Consider the following 5731-nt stretch of genomic DNA (forward strand, 5'->3'; position numbering starts at 1 on the left):
AAAAAAAGCAGGGGTTGCAATCCTAGTCTCTGATAAAATAGACTTTAAACCAACAAAGATCAAAAGAGACAAAGAAGGGCATTACATAATGGTAAAGGGATCAATGCAACAAGAAGAGCTAACTATCCTAAATATAGTTAACATGCACCCAATACAGGAGCACCCAGATTAACAAAGCAAGTTCTTAGAGACCTACAAAGAGACTTAGACTTTCACACAATATAATGGGAGACTTTAACACCCCACTGTCAATATTAGACAGATCGATGAGACAGAAAACTAACAAGGATATTCAGGACTTGAACTCAGCTCTGGACCAAGTGGACCTAATGAACATTTACAGAACTCTCCACTCCATATTAACAGAATATACATTCTTCTCAGCACCACATCACACTTACTCTAAAATCAACCACAAAATTAGAAGTAAAACACACCTCAGCAAATGCAAAAAAACAGAAATCATAATAAACAGTCTCTCAGACAACAGTGCAATCAAATTAGAACTCAGGATTAAGAAATTCACACAAAACCACACAACTACATGGAAACTGAACAACCTGCTCCTGAATGACTACTGGGTAAAGAACAAAATTAAGGAAAAAATAAAGAAGTTCTTTGAAACCAATGAGAACAAAGAGACAACATATCAGAATCTCTGGGATACATTTAAAGCAGTGTGTAGAGGGAAATTTATAGCACTAAATGCTCACAAGAGAAAACAGGAAAGGTCTAAAATTGACACTCTACCATCACAATGAAAAGAACTAGAGAAGCAAGGGCAAACAAATTCAAAAGCTAGCAAAAGACAAGAAATAACTAAGATCAGAGCAGGACTGAAGGAGATAGAGACGTGAAAAACTGTTCAAAAATCAATGAATCCAGGAGCTGGTTTTGTGAAAAAATCAACAAAATAGACCACTAGCCAGACTTATAAAGAAGAAAAGAGAGAAGAATCCCATAGATGCAATAAAAAATGATAAAGGGATATCATCACTGATTCCACAGAAATACAAACTACCTTCAGAGAATGCTATAAACACCTCTACACAAATAAACTAGAAAATCTAGAAGAAATCGATAAACTCCTGGACACGTACGCTCTCCCAAGTCTAAACAAGGAAGAACTCGAATCTCTGAATAGACCAATAACAAGTTCTGAAATTGAGGAAGTAATTAATAGCCTACCAACCAAAAAAAGTGCAGAACCAGACATATTCACAGCAAAGTTTTACCAGAGGTACAAAGAGGAGCTGGTACCATTCCTTCTGAAATGATTTCAAACAATAGAAAAAGAGTGAATCCTCCCTAACTCATGAGGCCAGCATCATCCTAATACCAAAACCTGGCATAGACACAATCCAAAAAGGAAATTTCAGGCCAATATCCCTGATGAACATCGATGTAAAAATCCTCAATAAAATACTGGCAAACTGAATTCAGCAGCACATCCAAAAGTTTATCCATTATGATCAAGTCAGCTTCATCCCTGGGATGCAAGGCTCGTTCAACATATGCAAATCAATAAATGTAATTCATCACGCAATCAGAACCAATGATAAAAACCACATGATTATCTCAATAGATGCAGAAAAGGACTTTGACAAAATTCAACATCCCTTCATGCTAAAAACTTTTAATAACTAGGTATTGATGGACCACATCTCAAAATAATAAGAGCTATTTATGACAAACCCACAGCCAATATTATACTGAATGAGCAAAAACTGGAAGCATTCCCTTTGAAAACTGGCACAAGACAAGGATGCCTTCTTTCACCACTCCTATTCAACATAGTATTGGAAGTTCTGACCAGGGCAATCAGGCAAGAAAAAGAAACAAAGGTATTCAACTAGGAAAAGAGGAAGTCAAATTATCTCTGTTTGCAGATGACATGATTGTATATTTGGAAAACTCCATTGTCTCAGCCCTAAATCTCCTTAAGCTGATAAGCAACTTCAGTAAAGTCTCAGGATACAAAATCAATGTGCAAAAACCACAAGCATTCCTATACACCAATAACAGACAAACAGAGAACCAAATCATTAGTGAACTCCCATTCACAACTGCTACAAAGAAAATTAATTACCTAGAAATACACCTTACAAGGGATGTGAAGGACCTCTTCAAGAAGAGCTACAAACCACTGCTCAAGGAAATAAGACACAAACAAATGGAAAAACATTCCATGCTCATGAACCAGAAGAATCAATATTGTGAAAATGGCCATACTACCCAAAGTAATTTATTGATTCAATGCTATCCCCATCAAGCTATCATTGACTTTCTTCACGAATTAGAAAAAACTACTTTAAATTTCATATGAACCAAAAAAGAGCCTGCATAGCCAGGACAACCCTAAGCAAAAAGAACGAAGCTGGAGGCATTACCCTACCTGACTTCAAACTATAGTATAAGGCTGCAGTAACCAAAACGTCATGGTACTGGTACCAAAACAGATAAATAGATCAACGGAACAGAACAGAGGCCTCAGAAATAACACCACACATCTACAACCATCTGGTCTTTGACAAACCTGACAGAAACAAGCAATGGGGAAAGGATTTCCTATTTAATAAATGATGTTGGGAAAACTGGCTAGCCATATGCAGAGCACTGAAATTGGACCCCTTCCTTATACCTTATTCAAAAATTAACTCAAGATGGATTAAAAACTTAACCATAATACCTAAAACCATAAAAACTCTGGAAGAAAACGTAGGCAATACTATTCAGGACATAGGCATAGGCAAAGACTTCACGACTAAAACACCAAAAGCAATGGCAACAAAAGCTAAAATTGACAAATGGGATCTAATTAAATGAAAAAGCTTCTGCACAGCAAAAGAAACTATCATCAGAGTGAACAGGCAACCTATGGAATGGGAGAAAATTTTTGCAATCTATTCATCTGACAAAGGGCTAATGTCCAGAATCTACAAAGAACTTAAACAAATTGACAAGAAAAAACACAACCCCATCAAAAAGTGGGCAAAGAATATGAACAGACACTTCTCAAATGAAGACATTTATGAGGCCAACAAACGTATGAATAAAAGCTCATCATCACCACTGGTCATTAGAGCAATGCAAATCAAAACCTCAGTGGGATACCATCTCATGCTAGTTCTAATGACAATCATTAAAAAGTCAGGTAATAACTGATGCTGGAGAGGATGTGGAGAAACAGGAATATTTTACACTGTTGGAGGGAGTGTAAAAACCATTGTGGAAGACAGTGTGGCGATTCCTCAAGGATCTAGAACCAGAAATAGCATTTGACCCAGCAATCCCATTACTGGGTTTATACCCAAAGGATTATAAATCATTCTACTATAAAGATGCATGCACACGTATGTTTATTGAGGTACTATTCACAATAGCAAAGACTTGGAATCAACCCAAATGCCCATCAATGATAGGCTGGGTAAAGAAAATGTGGCACATATACACCATGGAATGCTATGCAGCCATAAAAAAGGATGAGTTCATGTCCTTTGTAGGGACATAGATGAAGCTGGAAACCATCATTCTCAGCAAACTAACACAGGAACAGAAAAATAAAAACGACATGTTCTCACTCATATGTGGGAGTTGAACAATGAGAATACATGGACACGTGGAGGGGACCATTATACACTGGGCCTCTTGTGGGGTTGGGGGATAGGGGAGGGATAGAATTAGGAGAAATACCTAATGTAGATGACGGGTGCATGGGTGCAGCAAACCACCATGGCACGTGTATACCTTTGTAACAAACTTGCATATTCTGCACATGTAACCCAGAACTTGAAGTATAAAAATAATAATAATAAAAGAAATTAAAGAACATAGTAAACTCAGCTATGATGGCAGAAATTAGAATCACTGCTATGGGGGGTGGGATGTCAGGTGAGCAGAGCCCCGAAATAACCTCCCTTGGTGCTAGAAATGTTCTATAGCTTGATCGTGTGTATACCCAGTAGGAAATGATCACACTGTACATTTGATATTAGGGTCCTTTTTCTTTTCTTAACAATATTCCTTAGGGATCTTTTCATGAAAGACACACACTAATTGTCTCCATCTTTAAAATGGCTGATGAGTTTTCACGGCCTGGAAGCTCTTCTATGTATCTAACCAGTCCTCTATCAATGTACTTTACAGGTTGATTTCCTCCCCAGCATTCTTGCTGCTGGGTTTCTATTCTGCGCTGCATGGAGGCAAGGGGAGGAAAAAGGACTAGGATGGTGTTTCAGTCCTTTTCTTCGTGTTGTCTTAGGGCCTGAGCCAAGTAATTTCTCTGAGCTTCAGTTTCTTTGTCTGTAAAATGGATTTTGAAATACACTGAAAAGTCTTTCAAAAAAGAAACAATGTGGCTCTGGTAGAATCAAGGTGCGAAATGCTGTGGTAAACAAAGCTGAGCCGACTTCTTTCCCACAGGACTTCTCAGGGCCCTCCTTACGTGAATGAGCAGCGTCAGTCTCCAGGAGGGGATGAAGGTATGCAGCCTTCCCCAAGCCACAGAATTCTCTAAAGAATGTTTCTAAAAGGAGCATGCCTGGGCTTTGATGCCTGTGGAACACTTTTTAGAAAAAGCTGCAGCATGACAGGTGCCGGTGAAGGCCCCTGTTATATACTACAAGGTCCAGCATACAGTTGGTGCTTGGTGTAGGTACAGTAAATGAATGAGTGAGCAAGTCTTTTGAAAACAGAGACAGTGGAGGTCATTCATTCATTGCTCTGCTTAAAACCCTTCAACAGCTTCTTCTTATCTTCAGAATAAACCCTTGCTCAGGGTTCTCACAGCAGATGAACCTGGTTTCAAGGGGTACTAAAATCAGACAGATATGTTTTCAAATCCTGATATGCCCCAGCTGTATGGTCTTTTTGCCTTTCTGGGCCTCAGTTTACCGTCTATGAATGAGGTTGACAGCATCTACGAGATGGGTCGTGGAAGCACCAGGCTGTATGCAGCAAGTGTTAATGTTTTCCATTTTGACAAAATCCCACATGAAGTTCGAATTTCAGCCCTGAGAATGAATCCTCCAGGAGCTCTCCAATTCAAGAGTATTATCCTATTTACTTCAGTTCATTCATTCATTAAGCATCTATTAGGCACCAAGCACTATGCTAGACACGAGGGATTCAGCAGGAAACTAAACAAAAAGTCTATTCCTCCTGGAACATACCTTCTACTGGCAGTGCTGAGAATATAATAAGACAGTGTCAGTTACAGCCCTGGCAAGAAGTGCCTAAGCCCGTAAGCTGTGTTCCACCAGGGTAGGATCCAGGGGCAGTTGGGTCCAAGGTCCATTTTTGGCTTTGGGGGCCTTACCGTCTGTCTGGAGTGGCAAAAGGAGCCCAGATGGGAGGAAAGCAGCATGTACCTGGCCTGGCCTCACCTGCTTCTTGTCCTCACAGTGGCTGCCCCTTCTCCGTTCAAGCAGCTGGGCTGCCACTCGCTCTGCTGCCACCTGCCTCCTGCTACCCACTTGCTGGGTCGCCATAGCCTCAGATCTGGCTACTTGTGTGGACCAAGGTCCCCTCACTCAATAGGCAGAAGGGCACCCTTCCCCCCTCCCCCCCACCTGTGGTCACCAGGCATCCCTCAAGCATTGAGTTCTGATGTCACAGAAGGTGGGGACAGCAAGGTTCCCACCTTCCCACCATCCCGATTTTAGCCCCTTCCCTCACTTTTTTCATATGAATGTAGAAAACAAAGGTCAGGAAGAAATCCGTCAAAAGATTG

At 40.3% G+C, this 5731-nt stretch overlaps 1 protein-coding gene across 1 annotated transcript in view; it reads right to left on the reverse strand.

Annotated features, from left to right (window-relative positions):
- Window positions 1-5489, reverse strand: part of SMIM23 (small integral membrane protein 23) — a 13842-nt gene extending 8353 nt beyond the window's left edge. Inside the window, exon 1 of the mRNA XM_017547717.2 lies at window positions 5385-5489. Coding sequence (XP_017403206.1) covers window positions 5385-5489 — 105 coding nt within the window. The remainder of the gene's footprint in view (window positions 1-5384) is intronic.
- Window positions 5490-5731: the final 242 nt, after the last annotated feature.

This window comes from Cebus imitator, unplaced genomic scaffold (genome assembly GCF_001604975.1).
Source record: "Cebus imitator isolate Cc_AM_T3 unplaced genomic scaffold, Cebus_imitator-1.0 Scaffold200, whole genome shotgun sequence".
NCBI lineage: Eukaryota > Metazoa > Chordata > Mammalia > Primates > Cebidae > Cebus > Cebus imitator.